General features: G+C 43.8%; 1 protein-coding gene across 2 annotated transcripts; it reads right to left on the bottom strand.

The window, feature by feature from the left end:
- Positions 1–2,893: 2,893 nt before the first annotated feature.
- On the bottom strand, positions 2,894–12,964 carry LOC109916893 (pyruvate dehydrogenase [acetyl-transferring]-phosphatase 1, mitochondrial-like). Of its 2 annotated transcripts, XM_048593377.1 has the most exons (3): positions 12,816–12,964; positions 12,145–12,209; positions 2,894–5,257 (listed from the first exon to the last, which is right to left on the bottom strand). In XM_048593377.1, exon 3 carries the CDS (start codon positions 5,187–5,189, stop codon positions 3,582–3,584), a length of 1,608 nt encoding a protein of 535 aa, XP_048449334.1. In that variant the 5' UTR covers positions 5,190–5,257; positions 12,145–12,209; positions 12,816–12,964; the 3' UTR covers positions 2,894–3,581. The 2 variants fall into 2 exon arrangements, with proteins under 2 accessions (XP_048449334.1, XP_020372233.1); XM_020516644.2 differs by lacking the exon at positions 12,145–12,209.
- Positions 12,965–18,687: the final 5,723 nt, after the last annotated feature.

Consider the following 18,687-nt stretch of genomic DNA (forward strand, 5'->3'; position numbering starts at 1 on the left):
ACCTTAGATCAAATCCATCCCCAGTTTATAGAATGCTTTTAAGACAGTTCCTTAGAGCAACACTTTCCACACTGTAGGGATTCTGACAACCTGTTAATCGGTTAGTCCAATTATAAAGGGAAAATTATAAAGATTGGACAGAATATAAAGAATGGCAGAGAAAAGATTAATCAATAGAAAGAAATTAGAATATGAGAGGAAGCTAGTTCGCAATATAAAAATGGATAGCAACAGTTTGAACAGGCCTGTTAGAAGGAAAAGAGTAAGGGAAGTGACAAACACAAATGATGTAATTACTTTGCTTTGTGTAATTTTGGAGATCACGAAGTGGGGAGGATATATGGAAGAACAAATACATAATGAATTACACAGCAGAAGGCTGTCGAGGCCAGGTAATTAAGTATAGTCAAGACTGAGATAGACCGAGTTTTAAACAGTGAGGGAATTGAGAATTATGGGGATAAGGAAAGAAAGTGTTGAGGATTATCAGATGAGCCATCATCTCATTGAATAACAGAGCAGACTCGATGGGCCGAATGGCCTACTTCTGTTCCTACTCTTCTGGTGTTTCAATATCCTGGCACCTGTACCGCCATTCCCATCTATCCCATCTACTTAAATAACTCAAAACCACATTTTTAGACAGCACTGTTAGAAACCAGTGTTAGCAGTGCAGGGATTCTAGGATGTTGCGCATCCATGAATATCAATAAAATACATAAATACAAAGTGCTTGTAAAATTAATAAATTATAGAAGTTTAGCTGTGAACAAATACTCACATAATTGGATCCTTCATCCCAGTGACAATTCAGTTCAAGGCAGTGGAGGCGCCTTAGTAATTAAAAGAACTATTTAAAAATAATTACAATTTATCTAAAGGAACTAAAGAAACAGATTGGAGTTCATGATTGTACTTTAACAATTTCAATTTTTTATAAGCTACAAAACCAAGTACATAATATTAAATGCTTCATTGTTTGAAACAATCTACAATTATGTGACAGCATCTTGCTTTCTTATCAGGAAATTCTTTTCAGACAGCACTTGCTGGTCCTGGCTCTCTGGCTGCCATTGTCATCTCCTGTGTGCACATTTTTTGCTTCTTTTCTTTCCCCAGTACGATTCCATTTTGCCTTTCCCCATTATCTATTTTGTCCTTTAATCACTTCTGCTGTCTGTTCTTAATGCTTTTGCCCCCACCAGCTGCAAACACACCCTTCATTCCAAACTTGTTTATAAGCGGTTAAATTTCTAAGACTTTCCAGGTCCAACCACTAGTCTAAAATGTCAAGGCCTGCCACGTGTTTTCTGTATTGATCGCAGCTCTTTGTGAACAGGATGTGGTCATTGCTGGCTAGAACAACATTTATTGCCCATCCCTAGTTGCCCTTGAGAATGCAGTGAGCCACCACCTTGTGTTGCTGAAGTCCATTTAATGTAGGGTCACCCACAATGTTATTAGGGAGGGTGGGCTACATGATGGCACAGTGGTTAGCACTGCTGCTCCACAGTGCCAGAGACCTGGATTCAATTCCAGCGTTGGGTGACTGAGTGGAGCTTACATGTTCTTCCATGTCTGCATGTCTTTCCTCCTACAGTCCAAAGGTGTGTAGTTTAGGTGGTTCAGCCATGCTAAGTTTCCCTGTAGTGTCCAGGGATGTGTAGGCTAAGAGGATTAGCCATGGTAAATGCGGGGTTACAGGAATACTCTTCAGAGGATTGATGCAGACTCAGTGGGCTGAATGGCCTCTTTCTGCACTGTATGGATTCTGAGTTCCAGGATTTTGACCCAGCAAATGTGAAGGAATGGCAGTATAACTCCAAGTCAGGATAATGTACGGTTTGTGAAGAAATTTGCAGATGGTGGTGTTTCCATGCATCTGTTGCCCTCGTTCCTCTGGGTAGTAAAAATCATGGGTTTGGAAGGTGTTGCAGGATCAGCCTTGGTGAGTTACTGCAGTCCATCTTGTAGCTGTAAAACAACACTTCTGACACTGTGTGAGTGGGAGAGGGAATAAACGTTGCAGGTGGTTCATCAAGTGGGCTGCTTTGTCCTGGATGGTGGCAAGCTACTTGAGTGTTTTTGGAGCTGCACCCATCCAGGCAAACGGGGAGTGTTCCCTCACTCCTGTCTCACATCCCGTAGATGACAGGCTTTGGGGAGACAGAAGGTTTGAGAATTCCCAGTCTCTGACCTACTCTTATAGCTACAAATAGAAAGACCTGTATACCTGAAGGCATTTTCCTAATTTGTCTAGTCTCCATATCGTACAATTTTTACAGTGACTTTGGAAAGGTGCAAAATAAATTTAATGGAATGATAGTAAAATGGAGAGATTATACCTGTTAGGAAATATTGAACAGATTGGAGTTCTTTTCTCTAAAAGAGTGCGCTGAGGGTGGCCTGATGGAAACCATTTTAACCTCAATGTCTGTTACTGGCTTTCTGAAAGAGAAATAGTCCCACTACCTACAGCTCAACAAATGTTTCCTTTTAAGGATGTGTCCACTTCCCTTTTGAAACTTGCTCTTGAATCTGCTTTCACTGTTCTTTCAGGAAGTGCATTTCAGATCATAACCACAATGTGTTCAAGAAAAGAAAACTCTTCATCTTCACTGCCAGTCTTTTTTTTAAAAAACTTTAAATCTAAGCCTTCCGGTCACTGGTCCATCAACTATTGGGAACAGTTTCTGTACAGTTTTTCTATTAAGGTCCCTCAAATGAAAAAAGGAATCAACATTCTGTCTCACAAGAGGACAGAAGAAATATAGCAATTGGATGGTCAATAAATCCTGACATTGTCAGTGATGTCCACATCCCATGAATCAAAAAAATACTACTTTAATTTTAATGAATAAAAGAATGACCAACTTGGGATTCCTACACAAAGGACCTATACCAGAAATTTAATTTCCAATTAAGCAAAAAACAATTGCAATTATCCAGTACCTTAAACATCTCAAAGTGTTTCACAGGAAAATTCGCAACAAAATTTGACCTTATATAGTAGAACATGGACAGAAAGCTTTTGACAAAGTGTTGGTTTCAAGGGGAGTCTCAAAAGGAGAAGACAGAACTAACCAGAGAAAGCAGGAACTGCAGATGCTGGAGAATCTGAGATAACAAAGTGTAGAGCTGGATGAACACAGCAGGCCAAGCAGCATCAGGAAGGCTGACGTTTTGGGCCTAGGCCCGAAACGTGTCAGATAGAACTAACCAGCTGGACAGGTTTAGGGTGGGAATTCCAGAAAGCAAGGCATAGGTAGCTGAAGCCAGGTTCATCAGCGGCAGAGCAGTTAAAAACTATGGAAGCAGAATAGGCTAGAATTGGAGGAATGCAGGTTGTTGAACAGTTGGCGTGTGTAACAAAATTGAAAAATGCCAGGGCTTTGAGCCACTTAAAATACATTTTGCTCAGGGTAAATGGCGAAGTTGGATGGAGACAGGAGGGAGGTGAAGAGCGAAACTTTAACATGTCATTTCCTTCCCTTGCATTACATCATCATCACTGAAAATATTTTTGTTGCCTTGTGGCACCAGTCTCCAGTTTCCGATACAGTAGCAGGCAGAATGCGCTCTCAGTCGACGCTGGCTTCAGCTCTGTTGTATGCCCCAATGAGGTGAGAATTCAACTGCACCACCACCACTGTTATATCATCCCTGTACATTCTGGCCATCTCCTCAGGCAAGCTGAGCATTTTCGACAGGCGGCTGTGCTCAATGCTGCCAAACTCGTTGCTGCCCAGTGCATGGCGGATCAAATGGGTGGCAACATTCTGGTCTTTGAAAGCTGAGGACACGCGAGCCTTCCTCTCCTGCAGCAGGCTGTGCATCTGGCCCACTGTTACCTTGTAGCCTGCCGCAGAGATGGGCTGCTGGAAGTGCAGACTGGCGAGGTGCTCCCCTACAATCTGCACCACGTTTTGCCTGTGCATGACGTCCCACAGGCCGTCAGTAGCCAGAATCAGGAACTTGTCCTGGGGCCGCAGCCTGTGATGAGTGACTTCGGGTTCGGCAGTGAGGTAAGGCGGAGTGTAGTAGTTGGCCGGGTAGCTTCTGGAGAACTCGTCACCTGTCAGCAACTCTGGTCGGCTTTCCAGCACTCGCTTCTGGAGCTCCAAGCTCCACTTGAACTTCACGTCTCCGAACGCCCTGAAAGGCATCAGGAGGCCCAGCAGCCTGTCGTGCCTCACGACTGTCTTCTCCTCCGACGCGGGGTGCTCTGACTGGACCCTCAGAATCTCCTCAGGATTCTGGGCATTGTGATCGGCGCTCAGTGTCAGGGCCGACCAGGAGCCGTCAGGATTTTGGACTCCCAGCACTGCTCGGCTATCGCCAGCATTTGCCACGTGCACGTCAGTGCCGTCGATGTGTGTGACACAAGCTGTGGAGCCGGACAGAGCTACCCGAAGTGCAGTGTAATTGGTGAACGGATTGCCTGCTCCAATCTGAGCTTCCAGAGAGATGTCACTGTCCAGACGTTTGAAGGCACGTTTCAAAGCAGCACTGGTATCCAGATTTTCTTCATCCACCAGGTCAATGCGTTCTTGCCAATAAGTCCTTAAACTGGTGAAGTAAAGCCTTCCTGCCTCCCTGCTCACATAATCATTGGGATGCTTGTGCCAGTGCAAAATAGGTGATACCGGTCGCTCGTTTTCAACCGCGTCTTCTATCTCGATTAAGGTCTTGCGAGGCAGCAACGACACAGCAATGTAATACAGCAACCTTTCACTGACAGCCTGAGCACAGGCACAGCCAGCATGGCCATCGAACACCCCCAGCAGCATCCCCCGGCTCTGCAGGCAGCTGGCCGCACTGCGCCGGTCCTCCATGGGGACATTGGAAGCTAGCTGATTACTGTCGAAGGCCAGCACTGAACTGATGTTCCTGCCGTCAAACTCTGGCACCTTGAAGCTGTACTCGTTGGTTTTCAGGATGTTGTTAATTTGTGGCAGTGTCAGCTGGTAGGGCTGAGGTTGGGCCCTGTAGGTTCTGCTATGCTGGAGTGTGTATGGCCTCCTCTGATTACGTGAACCTGGCAGAGTTTTGACAGAATGTCCACTGCAAAGATCCCTGGATGTCCATTTCCCACCAAAGTGGTTGCTCAGTACGGAGGCTGAAAGATAGATTCCTCTGGAGTTCCCAACATGACGAATACGATCTGTGGTGCCACCCACTCCCAACATTTCCTTCAATGTAGGTAATCCTGATCAAGACTCCATTGGCTTTGTCAGCATTGTGGCAGTGACAATACCTGTATGAGGGAACAAATCAGCATTTAGAGATAGCAATGAATTGTAAAAGTTACCGTGGTGTTGATTGTAGCTAGCACTCCCCATTTTGAGACAGGAGGTCATTGTTTGAAGTCCCACTCCAGAAACACAGTTTAGCCTGACAGTCCAATGGGTATGGAGAAATGCCACACCAACAGAGGAGGTTTCCTTCAGAATAAGATGCTAAATGGAGGCCTCAATTTGCCCTCATAAGTGAACGTGAACAATTGTAGGGCACTATTTTGAAGCAAAGTAAGATGTCATCCCCAGTCTCCTGCCTTATCCCTCAACCAAAACCTAAAACAGATCATCTGGTCTTTTCAATACAGAGTGGAGCTGGAGGAACACTGCAGGTCAGGCAGCATCAGAAGAGCAGAAATGTCAACGTTTCAGGCTTACTCCCTTCATCAGGACTGTGGAAGCTTGCTGTGTGCAACTTGGTCTATATTAAAGTATAGAGTACATTTCTAAAGTCTTATTCATAGAATCATAAAGCAATAATGGCACAGAAGGCCACTCATCGTATCAAGTCTCTACCAGCTTTCCTTGGACAATCCAGTCAGTTCTATTGCCCTACTTTATATGCGTATAATTACCAGCTTATTTCCCACAAGTGCCCATCTAATTTCCTTTTGAAGTCATTAATTGTCCCTGTTTCCACCTCCATCATAAGCAGTGCATTTCAGGCTGTTGCTATTTGCTGTGTCAAAAAGTTCTTCCTAAAACCCCCCTGCACTCTTACTAAGAATCTTTAATGTGTCCTTTGTACTTAACCTATCAGCAGATGAAAACAGCTTGTCTTTCTTTACCTTATCTAAACCTGTCATCACCTTTTAAACCTATATTAGATCTATCTTCAGGCTCCTTTGCTCCAAGGAAAACATCTGCCAATTTTTCCAACTTTTGTTACTAAAATCTGTCATCCCTGAAATCATTATGATAAATCTCCTCTGCACTTTCTCAAGTATCCTCACATTGTTCATAAAGTATGTTGAACAGAAATGGAGGAAGTGCTTCAAGTAACTAGAGCTTTGTAAAGGTCCAGAGTAACTGCCCTTCCTTTGTACCTGGTGTCTTTACTTATGAAGCAAGATCCCACATGCTTTGCCAGTATGTCCTACCATCTCTAAACATCTACGCGCCCCTCCAATCCCAGGTCGCTCTGTCCCTGCACATTCTTTAGAATGTGTAATTAAGTCTATATGGCCTCTTCCTACCCATCCTTCCAAAATCCATTGCCTCAGACTCCTCAAACTATCAATTGCCATCTATCACTTGCCTGCCTATTCCACTGGCCTACGTCCTGTGGCAATTAATTTGTACCATTGACTTCTTCACTGTATGTCACTCATCCAAGTTTTGTGTCAAACTTTTACTTGTTTGTGAAGGTGACACTTGCTCATGGCACAAACCTGCACATAGAGTTTTTAACATGGAGAGGTTGTGCACGGTCACTACCACATGGTTCTGGCTGGATATGAAACTCTCCAACTCTTAGTGTCTGGAATATTGGAAGAATTTACAGATTAATAATCTGACTCTGGTAAGGCTTGATAGCGTAGATATTGCAAACATATTTCCATTCCATGTAGAGGAATCTCAAACTAGGGGACATAGTTATAGTATAAGGGGATACTCACTTAAAACTGAGATACAAAGGAATTTATTCCCTCAGAAGGTAGTCTGTAGTTCTCTACTCCATAAATTTGTGGAGGCTGGATCACTGAAGTATTTAAAGATTTTTCCTGAAATATCGAGGAATTATGTGCTTTGACAAATTGGCACGCAAGAGGAGTTGACACCTGGGGCAGATCAGCTATGATCTTGTTGAATGGTGGCATAGGCTTGAGGGGCCAAATGGCGTATTCCTGTGACTATTTCTTATATTCTTTTGTAAATCCAGAGGTGGGACTTGAACCTAGGGCTTCTGGCCTTCAGATGGAGATGATACAACTATGCTCGAAGGCCTCTGAGATTTTACCTCGTATTCCAAAATCCGTGTTTATTGTAATATAGGGGGTCCATGCTATTTGTTGCTCTGATATTTGTTGTTTCAAATTTACATCTCTATTTTATTAGGGAACCATTTTCTGGATTCATTCAGCTGTTTCACATTTACTTTCAAATTTAATTTATTATTCCTATGGGAAATAAATCCTCTCTTTTGTTCTTTCTCTATTCATTAGATTTTTCTGGAAAGTTTCTCATATGAATAGGGAGGGCCCAATGTATTAAAGTAAAAGTGGTCCTGGCACTAATGGTTGGGGAACATAACTGTCTACCATCTTCCAGTCTGAAAAATAATCACTAAGCATGACCTGAAGTGTTCTAATGGAAGGTTAGAATCCTGAAACATTAATTCCATCTCGTTCACTGATGCCTCCTGACCAGCTGACTATTTCCAGAACATTATTTCTTTTAGATTTCAGACACCCAGTATCTGCAGTACTTGGTGTTTCCTGTCATTTTTTTTAAAATCCAAGCCAGAACCAATTCTCCTATTTGATGACCTTTGATTTCATCAGTCAACCTTTTATGAAGTACTTGTTAAAGGCTTCCTTAGATTCTACATGGATAATGCTTATTGCATCCCTCTATCAACCTTCAGTGTTTCTTCAAAGTATGAGAGTCACACAGCACGAAAACATGTCCTTAGACCCAACTCGTCATTGCTGACCAGGTTTCCTAAACTTGACTAGTCCCATTTGCCTGCGTTCAGCCCATATCCATCTAAATCTTTCCTTTCCGTGTACCTCTCCAAGTGTCTTTTAAATGTTGTAATTGTACCCGCCTTTACCATGTCCTCTGGCAGCTCATTCCATTTATGCACCACCCTGTGTGAAAAAGTTGCCCCTTAGATCCCTTTGAAAGCTTTCCTCTCTCACCTTAAACCTCTGGTTTTGGAATCCCCTACCTTGGGGATAAAAAACCTTGGCTAGTCACCTTATCTATGCTCCTCATGATTTTATAAACCTCTGTGAGGTGACCTCTCAGCCTCCTATGCACTGTCCCAGCCTATCCTAGATCAAAACCTCCAGTTCCAGCAACATTCTTGTAAATCTTTTTTGCACCCTTTCCAGTTTGATAACATCATTCCTACAGCAGGCTAACCAGAATTGTATACAGCGCTTCAGATGTGGCCTCACCAATGTCTTGTACAGCCATAACATAATGTCCCAACTCCTGTGCTCAGTGCTCTGACTGATGAAGGCAAGCGTGCCTTCATCACCACTCTGTCCACCTGTGACACCACTTATAAAGAACTATGTACTTGCACCCCTAGGTGTCTCTGTTCAACAACACTCCCCGGGGCTCTACTACTAACTATGTAAGTCCTGCCCTGGTTTGTCTTAGCAAAATATGACATCTCACATTTATCTGCATTAGACGCCATCTGCCATTCCTCAGCCCAATAATTCAATTGATCAAGATCCCATTGTACTCTTAGATAACCTTTTTCACTGTCCACTACACCACCAATTTTGGTATCATCCTCAAACTTGCTAACCATACCTCCTATATTCTCATACAAATTGTTTATACAAATGATGAACAACAGTGGACCCAGCACCGATCCTTGCGGCACACCACTGGTCACAGGCCTCCAGCCTCAACAACAATCCTCTACCACCACCCTCTGTCTTCTACCATCAAGCCAATTTTGTATCCAGTTGGCTAGCTCTTGCTGGATTTCATGTGATTAAACCTTACTAACCAATCTACCATGCGGAACTTTGCTAAAGTCCACGTAGACAACATCTATGGCTCTGCCTTCATCTGTCTTTTTGGTCACCTTTTCAAAACACTCAATCAGTTTGAGAGACACAATTTCCCACACACAAAGCCATGGTGACTATCCCTAATCTGTCATTGCCTTTCCAAATGCACGTAAATCCTTCTCTCAGAATCCCCTCCAATAACTTACCCACCACTGACGTCAGGCTCACTGGTTTGTAGTTCCCTGGTTTTTCCTTGCAGCCTTTCTTTAATAATGGCACATTAGCCATCTTCTAAGTCTTCCGACACCTCAGCTGTGGCTGTCAATAATATAAATACCTATGCTAGGGGCCCCGCAATTTCTTCCGTAGATTCCCTGGGTTAAATTTGATCAGGTCCCAGGGATTTATCTACCTTTATGCGTTGTAAGACGTCCAGCAACCCGTCTTCTGTAATGTGGACTCTTTTCATGACATCACAACTTATTTCCCCAAGTTCCCTAGCTTTCATGTCTTTCTCCACAGTTCTTTGGAGATTTTGATTTGCACCAAGACTTAGAAATTAAGATCAAAGTGAACTACCTGGTACATACGACCTTAAAGTCTGTGAGCAGCAACATCTTGAATTAATTATTTTTCTCAGCCTGATACCTGCTGCAGTGTTCCTACTGGTAATCATTGAATTAAAATTAATTTAAGTCTCATGTAAATCACTGAGACACAGGTTGAATCTCAAACTGATGTATTTGCATTGGCAGGACTTTTCTCCTGGTGGGGAGGGAGTGTCTGGGTACCTGGATTCAAGTGCTTCTGCGACTGAACAAAACTGCTTCAAAAAGACCACTTTCTCAAACAGGAACGCAACATTAAAGTTAGAAGAGAAACAGCATTATTCCCAATAAACTGATCAAGACATAGTGAAAGAAAGAATAAAAGAAAATACTTGCATTTTTGGATTTATTTTGTTCAGATATGTTACGACACACCTCTGGAGCAGGTGGAACATGAATCCAGGGCTCCTGGCTCAGAGGTAGGGGCACTAAAAGAGTCACTGTGTTGCTTCATTCACTCTCTGCATTATCAGACTGAAACACATTCTATCGTGTTAGCAAATGGATGCTGTGGTTCAAGACTTACACTTAAGTAGTGCTTTTCATGGAATTTCAAAGTACCTTCCAGCCAAATTGACACAGTAAACGCCCACAAACAAGGTGATCATAACCAAATAATGTTTCTGTGATGTTGATGATTATTTGTCAGGATTTTGAGTTGAACAACTCCACTCTTTTTAAAAAGTGATGCTGTGGATCTTTTACATCCACTCAAGTGGACAGATAAGTCCTTAGCTTGGCATCTCGTCTGAAAAACAGCATTCCTACCATCTCACTTCCTCAGTAGTGCGCTGGAGTATCAGCCTAGATCTTTGTGCTCAAGCCTGGAGCGGGGCTTGAACCCAGATTTTTGACTCAGAGGCAGGAGAGTTATCCACTGACCCAGAGCCGACACTAGAAAAAAAGCAGTGGGAGGGAATTTCAAACAGCCAACATAGAGAGAAAGGATCAAATGACTTCTTTCTGTGCTCTAGAATTCTATGAAATCGAAAAGAAATCTTGTTGCTTTTAAATACTGAAGCAAAAAATCCAATTGTAAGTTATGTGTCACAGTAACTTTGCTAATCAGTCCAATATCCCAGCAAACAAGGTCAAACAGTCAGTTTTCACTGCTGAAATTACATAATTGACCAGCTTTGGAAAAATTATTACTTTTTTCTGTGAACTACCAAATAATCCACAATAGATTTGCTCAGAAGGAAGATTGTTCTACAAAAATCATACAAGTGTCCAGGGTAGTCAAATACCCAGGCTGTTACTAAACTGACTAGGTGTAATCGTGTCTGTAAACTGGAAAAGATGTACCTAGTTCAAGGTATCTGCTTCATTCATTCTAAGCATTGTCAGATTGAAACATTCTATCATGTTAACAAATGGATGCAGCGGTTCAAGAAGAGAGCTCACCACCACCTACTCAAAGATAACTAGGGATGAGTAATAAATGCTGGCCCAGCTAGCGATGCACACATGCCATGAATGAATATAAAAAGCAGCAATTTATCAAAAATCAACAACAGGGTTAAATAACAGCTGCAAATCTTGCCCATTGCTTTGTTTTCATAAAAACAAAAAGGTTATTCAGTCCTTCGAGCCTGTTGCAGCATTTATTCAATCACAGCTGATATGCATCTTAGCTCCATCTACAAGTCTTGGTTCTGTGATCTGTAAGGAACTGGTTAACAGACCGCAATGCATTTATAGTGGTGATGGTTATGTAGAAACTGAATAGGTGCAATTGATGCTTGTTAACACTGATGAATTAAATAAAACAATGTGAATTCAATAGAACTGTTAATTATAGCAAAACTGGGTGAAACAGGCAGAGGTAGATTGAAAACAGACAGGCAACAGCAGCAGAAAAGAACTGAAATTGCTGTTAGCACTCAGCAGGTCTGGTAGCATCTGTGGAGAGAAAGCAGAGTTAACGTTTCGAATCTAGTGACTAATCTTCAGAATTGAATTTTGAAGAAACTTTGAGTTCTGAAGAAGGGTCCTTGGGCCCGAAACATCAACTTTGCCTTCTTTCCACAGATGCTGCCAGACCTGCTGAATTTTTCCAGCAAATTCAGTTTTTGTTTCTGATTGCCAGCATTCGCAGTTCTTTCGGTTTTTTGGCAATTATAGCAGATCTGAAAGAAGTTCTCTTCTTAATATAGTGCTATGGGTACATTGCACCAGATGGATGCTAATGTTCAAGACAGTGGATTACCACCACTGGACTTCAGGGTAATTAGGGATGAGGAATAAACACCCATTTGTTAAGCAAGAGTCAAGGAAAAAAAAGACAGAAGACAAGTGTCAATGGGAACAGTTGTGCCTGTTTCAAGTAAGGAAATCTGAGTGAAAGATCACTGCTGAGTGGCCAACAGTCACTTCAGATTGACCATCTGAAAGGGTAACTGAATGACTTAATTGAAACCATTTTGTTTAAATTTCTCAATAAAGTTGCTGGATTTAGTGTGAGACACCCCAATTTTAATTCTTGTTCTCCAAGCTTAAGAAAAACGGGGAAAAAACACTCACAAACCCTAATACACTTACCTAACGAAGTCAGTTAATCTCCATTGTTTTGAGATTTCCAAGTGGCCACCAACCACAAAAGCTTCCTGCAAACAGCAAACGATGTGCGTTTTATTGCTTAACATGTGCCATGCCATAAAAATTCCGAATGCAAAAGGAAAGTACTGCCAATGCTGAAAATCTGGAATAAGAACTGAAAGTAGCAATGTCACACACCTCCTAAGGGGAGAGGTGCTGGGTTAACATTAACAGAGCCCAGCATTTTATTGTTTTGTAGATTGGTGCCAACATCGTGGGTTGAATTCCCATAGTGGTTGAGGTTACCATGAAGGACACTCCTTAACCTGCCGCATCGCCTACGGTGCGGTGACCCTCAGGTTGGACTACCATTAGTCCTTAGCCCTTTCGTCTGGTAACACTATGGCGACTTCACCTTTGGAGTAATAATTAAATTACATTGCAGTGTAATAAAACAAAGAACTGCGGAAGTTGGAGATCTGAAGCAAAAAGAAACAGAGATGACCCTCAGAAGAAATTCGGGCAGGTCCTGGCAGCATTTGCGAAGGGCGTTAACGTTTCGAACCCGGTGACCCTTTCTCTTCAGACACAGCAGAAGAGACACTGCAGGTCTGTCCTGAGAGATGGTGCCTTCATGGCCTGTGCCCACAGCCTGCAATTCATATTTAACTCACCCAACTCGTCGAAGGACCTACATCCAGCAGAAATCAGCTATTGTGGCCACCGCTCCTCTCTGTCTCTCTCCACTCCACTCCACTCTGCACATACTGATGCAGCAGGTTGGAGCACTCAGCCCCTCTCTCTGCCAGGAGATAGAGGTGGGAGGAGGGGGCGGGTACATCGGGCCGGACTGATGGGCAGGCGCACCGGCCAATCGACGCTCGCACAACGGGGGGCGAGTCCGGGGCGGTTTTGATGGGCAGGCCCGTCGCCCAATCGTATCTGACGTGGTGGAGGCGGGTACGTCGGACGGCCTTTGATGGACAGGAGCACCGCCCAATCGCAGTAGCCACAACTGTCGAGCCCACGCGCGTCGACGCGCCGGCTCACGTCGAGCCCGGCATCTCCTTAGCAACCGACAGGCCTGAGCGTTAGGTAGAAGCTTGCGGTTTTTAAATCATTGTTGAATGCAGGAAACAATTGGAATTCATTTAAATTAATAACCATTAAATAAATCGGTGAATTCTAAAGCAGCTAACGATTTGCGCAACGATGATATCGGACTCGTTTACCATGAAATAATAAACAGCCATTACAAAGTGTTAACAATACCATCTGATCCCTCGCTGTATCATTGACCTGATGTAGATCAGTGGTGTAACATTTATTTCCGGATTATTTTTCTTTTTTTAACATTCGTTTTCTCACATGATTGGCTTCACGGGGCACCCACATATGTCATTTCCGTTGCTAAGGTGAGAGGTCACCGACAGCTTCCGGACCGTAGTTTAGCTGTTTATCGCAGGGCTTTAAACGTGCCCCGGATAAGGGGCACTCTCACTGGGATATGCTCGGCAGAACTGCCCTTCGGGGCTTCGTGGGGGCCCGAGGAATCCTGTGCAGGAGGTTCGGCGCCTCACAGAGACGCAGGGATGGGGATGAGAGTGGTGAGTCTAGCGTGGCGGGGGAAGGAAGTGGGATGGAGATGGATCAGAAGATGAGTTGGCGGTGGGAGGTGATGGGGATGGGTTTAGGGGGACTGGGATGAGGGAAGTAGATCGGGGCGATGCGTTTGCTGGTGGTGGGGGCGGCGGAGAGAGAGTTGGGAGGTGGATTGGGGGGCGGATGCGTCTTTGGGGGTGGGGAAGGGGAATGTGTTTCGGGGTACGGAGAATTGGGTGGAAGGACTTGTTGAGCAGATGGATTGGGATTAGACCGGGTGGATTTTGAAGGGCGAAGTAGTGGTTAGTGTGATACTATCTGAGCTTCACTCGTGAAAGTATTTGCCAAAGTTATGTAATTTTTTTGAAATTTGTTGTGTTTTTCTAGATAACGATTCTTCAAAAGATTTTGAAGATAAAGTTCGACCTCTGTACTTGGATTTCCAGGCTACCACACCAATGGTAGGAATGTTTGATGCAAATAATCCAATGAGGTGCAAATTAGAGGAGTTTTTAAAGTGGTGCTTGTGTAATCGGATGGCTGACCAGTTAGCCCCAGGCATATTGAATTCTATACTCTTTTGTAACTTGTATCTCCCTTTCCCTCCTATGATCCTCTAAAGATTTCTGTGCTTCTCTGATTCTAGTCTGTGACCATTCCCACACTTAATTCATTTCCAGTGGCACATTTGCCTTCATCTGGTTCTGAGTGGGTTCTGAGCTCTTGAATTCCCTCCTAAGTCACTTCACCAATTTTAAGATATTCTTCAAAACCAACTCCTTGATTAAGCTTTTGGACATCTGCTGTAAAAATTCCTCATGTTCCTTGATGGTGCTTTTATGAAATGCCTTGGTGCATTCATTACGTTTAGGATAACTTATGATATTTTGAGAGTTGTACTAAGTGTATTATTAAATTGTACAGACCGCAGTAACAGATTTCCGTTTAGAGTCATACAGATGTACAACATGGAAACGGACCTTTCGCTCTTACTTGTCCACGCCGACCAGATATCCTAGATAAATCTAGTCCTGTTTGCCAGCATTTGGCCCATATCCCTCTTAAACTCTTCCTATTCATACACCCATCCAGATGCTTTTTAAATTTTGTAATTGTACCAGCCTCCACAACTTCTTCTGGCAGGTCATTCCTTACACGCTGCACCCTTTGCGCGAAAAAGTTGCCCCTTGTGTCCCTTTTTAAATCTTTCCCCCTCTCACCTTAAACCTCAAAGACCTTGTTTATTTACTCTATTCATGCCCCTCATGATTTTATTAATCCCTATAAGGTCTCCCCTCAGTCTCTGATGTTCCAGGGAAAATGGCCCCAGCGTATTCAGCCTCTCCCTATAGCTCAAACCCTCCAACCCTGACAACATCCTTTGTAGATCTTTACTGAACCCGTTCAAGTTTCACAACATCCTTCCTAGGGCAGGGAGACCAGAATTGAACACAGTATTCCAAAAGTGGCCTAACCAGTGTCCTGTACAGCCACAACATGACCTCCCAACTCCTGTACTCAATGCACTAGCCAATAAAGGCAAGCATACCAAATGCCGCCTTCACTATCCTATCTACCTGTGAGTCCACTTTCAAGGAACAATGAACCTGCACGCCAACGTCTCTTTGTTCAGCAACTCTCCCCAGGACCTTACCATTAAGTGTGTAAGTCCTGCCTTGATTTCCCTTTTCAAAATGCAGCACCTCACGTTTATCTAAATTAAACTAAACTGCTTCTGCCACTCCTCGGCCCATTGGCCCATCTGATCAAGATCCCATTGTACTGTGAGGTAACTTTCTTTATCCATGACACCTCCAATTTTGATGTTGCCTCCAAACTTACACTCAATACTTACTATGTTCGTATCCAAACCATTTACATAAATGATGAAAAGCAGTGGACCCAGCACTGATCCTTTGTGACACACTACTAGCCACTGCCTCCAGTCTGAGAAAAAAATCCTCCACCACCATCCTCTGTCTTCTACCTTCGAGCCAGTTCGGTATCCAAATGGCAGGGTTCTTCCTGTATGCCATGTGATCTAACCTTGCCAACCAGTCTACCATGAAGAACCTTGTTGATCGTCTTACTGAAGTCCATATAGTTCACTTACACCACTCAACAATAATCTTCGTTACTCTTCAGAAAGCCTAATCAAGGTATTGAGGCGTGACTTCCCAAACACAAAGCCGTGTTGACTATCCCTAATCAGTCCTTGCTTTCCAAATGCACGTAGGTCCTGTTCCTCAGGATTGTCTCCAACAACTTGCCCACCACTGATATCAGGCTCACTGGTCTATAGTTCCCTGGCATTTCCTTACCATCCTTCTTAAATAGTGGCACCATGTTGGCCAACCTTCAGGCTTCTAGCACCTCACCTGTAGCTGTCGATAATACAAATATCTCACAAGGGGCTCGGCATTCACTTCCCTTGCTTCCCACAGAGTTCTAGGGTACACCTGATCAGGCCTGGAGACTTATCCACTTTTATGTGTTTTAAGCTATCCAGCACCACCACCTCTGTAATATGGACATTTTTCAAGATGTTGTATTTATTTCCCCACATTCTTTACCTTCCATATCCTTCTCCACAGTAAACACTGATGTAAAATACTCGTTTATTACCTCCCACATCTGCAGTCCGACTCCAATTAGACCCCATTGCCCAGAACGTCTTCCACTCCCTACCCCTCTCTGCCTTCTGCAAGGACCAGTCCCTTTGCTACTCCTTAGTTTGTGCTATGCTGCCCGCCAACCACTCCAACTCACCCGGTACCTTCCCCTGTAGCTGTGAAAGATGCAACACCTGCCCACACACCACCTCCCTCACCTCTGTTCAAGACCCTAAACAGCCCATCCAGGTGAGACAGAGTTTCACCTGCATCTCCTCCATCCTAGTCTGTTGCATCTGGTGTTCCTGGTGTCGTCTTCTGTACGACAGTGAGATCAAACGTAGACTTGATGACCGTTTCGCTGAGCATCTTCGCCTGGCCCGTAACAACTAGCCTAACCTCCCGGTTACCGCCCATTTCAACTCCTCGCCCTACTGCCCCTTTGCCATGTCCATACTCGGTCTCCTCCAGTGTCAGAACGAATCAGAATGCAAATTTGAAGAACAACACCTTATCTTTCACCTGGGCACCCTGCAGCCTGGAGGACTTAACATTGAGTTCTCCAATTTCAAATAACCTTCCCATCCATCCCTGGGCTCCCCTTCCAGCACCACCTCCACCCTTCCATTCCACCTTCTGTCCCTCCCTTCCAGCCACCGGATTCATCCCTCCCATCGACCAACCAGTTTGTACCTACTTCCTGTGTTCACCTATCATCACTATTCCGCTTCCACCCCTTCCCCTTATCTGCAGCTCCCCCTACCCCCACATGCAGCCCTGAAGAAGGGTAATACCCAAAACGTTGACTGCTCCTTTCCTCCAGATGCTGCCTGGCGTGCTGTGTTCTTCCAGCCTCCCGCTTGTCTACCACACATAGGTGGCCTTTCTGATCTTTAAGAGGCCCTATTCTCTCCCTAGTTACCCTTTTGTCCTAATGTATTTATAAAATCTATTTGGATTCTCCTTAACCCTGTTTGCCAAAGCTATTTCGTGTCCCCTTTTTGCCCTCCTGATTTCCCTCTTAAGTATACTCTTACTGCGTTATACTCTTCTAAGGATTCACTTGATCTCTGCTGCCTATATCTGACATAGGGTTCCTTCTTTTTGTTGACCAGAACCTCAATTTTTCTAGTCATACAGCATTCCCTACAGCTACCAGCCTTGCCTTTCATCCTAACACTAACATACTATCTCTGGACTCTTGTTATCTCACTTTTTGAAGGCTTCCCATTTTCCAGCCATCCCTTTACCTGTAAACATTCGCTCCAATCAACTTTTGAGCATTCTTGCCTAATACTGTTAAAATTGGCCGCCTTCCAATTTACACTTTAATGTTTAGATCCGGTCTATTCTTTTCCATCGCTTTTTAAAACTAATAGAAATATGTTTGCTGGCCCCAGTGTTTCCCCCACTGACACTTCAGTCACCTGCCCTGCCTTATTTTCCAAGAATTGGACATGTTTTGCACATTCTCTAGTAGGTACAACCACATACTGAATCAGAAAACACTCTTGTACACACTTAACAAATTCATCTCCATCCAAGTCCTTAACACTGTGGCAGTCCCAGTCTATGTTTAGAAAGTTAAAATCCCCTACCATAACCACCCTAATATTCTTACAGATAACTGAGATCTCCTAACAAATTTGTTTCTCAATCTTTCTGCTGACTATTTGGGGGTCCATACCACAATCCCAATAAGGTGGTCATCTCTTTCTTATTTCTCAAGTCCACCCAAATAACTTCCCTGGACGTTATCCCAGGAGTATCCTTCCTAAGTACAGCCGTAATGTTAGCCCTAATCAAAAATACCACTCCCCCTACTGTCTTGCCTGCTTGCTAACCTTCCTATAGCATCTATACCTTGGAATATTAAGCTGCCAGTCCTGTCCATTCCTGAGCCATGTCTCTGTAATTGCTATGATATCCCAATTCCATATGCCCAACCATGCCCTGAGTTCATCTGCCTTACCTGTTAGGCCTCCTTGGGTTGAAATAAATACATTTTAGTTTCAGTCCCACCTCGTTCTCTGCTTTGTTTCAGCCTGCCCTGACTGTTTGGCTTGCTTCTTTACCCAACAGTAGCAGTCTCGGACTGATCTCTTTCCTCACTATTTCCCTGGTCCCACCCCACTACTTTACTAGTTTAAATTCTCCCAAGCAGTTCTAGCAAATCTCCCTGCCAGTGTATTAGTCCCCTTTCAATTCGGGTCCAATCTGTCCTCCTTATACAAGTCACTTCTACCCCAGAAGAGATTCCAATGATCCAGAAATGTGAATCCTTCTCCCCGCACCAGTTCCTCAGCCGTACATTCATCTGCTCTATCCTTCT

Source organism: Rhincodon typus, unplaced genomic scaffold (assembly GCF_021869965.1).
Source record: "Rhincodon typus isolate 14 unplaced genomic scaffold, sRhiTyp1.1 hic_rhity00002739, whole genome shotgun sequence".
Taxonomy (NCBI): Eukaryota; Metazoa; Chordata; class Chondrichthyes; order Orectolobiformes; family Rhincodontidae; genus Rhincodon; species Rhincodon typus.

Coding starts and splice junctions, on each gene's coding strand:
- LOC109916893 (XM_020516644.2), bottom strand. CDS start 5,189: ATGTTGGGAGTGGGTGGCACCACAGATCGTATTCGTCATGTTGGGAAC.